Source organism: Schistocerca piceifrons, chromosome 4, assembly GCF_021461385.2.
Source record: "Schistocerca piceifrons isolate TAMUIC-IGC-003096 chromosome 4, iqSchPice1.1, whole genome shotgun sequence".
Lineage (NCBI taxonomy): Eukaryota > Metazoa > Arthropoda > Insecta > Orthoptera > Acrididae > Schistocerca > Schistocerca piceifrons.
The window spans coordinates 422232734-422233201 of NC_060141.1; the positions used below are offsets into that span (position 1 = coordinate 422232734).

The window sequence follows — 468 nt, forward strand, 5'->3', positions numbered from 1 at the left end:
ATATTTTGTAAACAAAGACGGTGTCTGAAAATGCCGCCTTTATAAATGTGTCCACTCAAGAGCAACTTGCATATCTTTTACAGGGAAGTCCTTTCCTGGTCTGTGTGAGGACACTGCGTCCTCACCATGGGACATTTCATTGCTGCAGCTTTTGTTCCAGTAATGGGAGCAAAACTGCTACATGTGGATGTGGTGGGAAAATGCCAGGTAATAGAATATCTAACAAAAGGTTTTATATCGGGAAGATAAGGCACAAACATTTTCTTTAACCTATACATCTTGTATTCTCAAACAATATAACACTTCCTTTCATTATTTTTCCATTAAAATTAAGTTTCCATGCAAACTGTACATGTATATACAATCTATCAATGTATAAGAACCAATGTGAAACTGAAGTTGGCACTGTACAATAAGGACCCACAAATAACAGACATCATCATAACTTAATTTTGTTTATGTCACCAG

At 36.1% G+C, this 468-nt stretch overlaps 1 protein-coding gene across 1 annotated transcript in view; it reads left to right on the forward strand.

The window, feature by feature from the left end:
- The window catches only part of LOC124795887 (tripartite motif-containing protein 45), a 177099-nt gene that overhangs the window by 176238 nt on the left and 393 nt on the right, over positions 1-468 (forward strand). Inside the window, exon 10 of the mRNA XM_047259968.1 lies at positions 84-207. Within this exon, the coding sequence (XP_047115924.1) occupies positions 84-207 (124 nt within the window). The remainder of the gene's footprint in view (positions 1-83; positions 208-468) is intronic.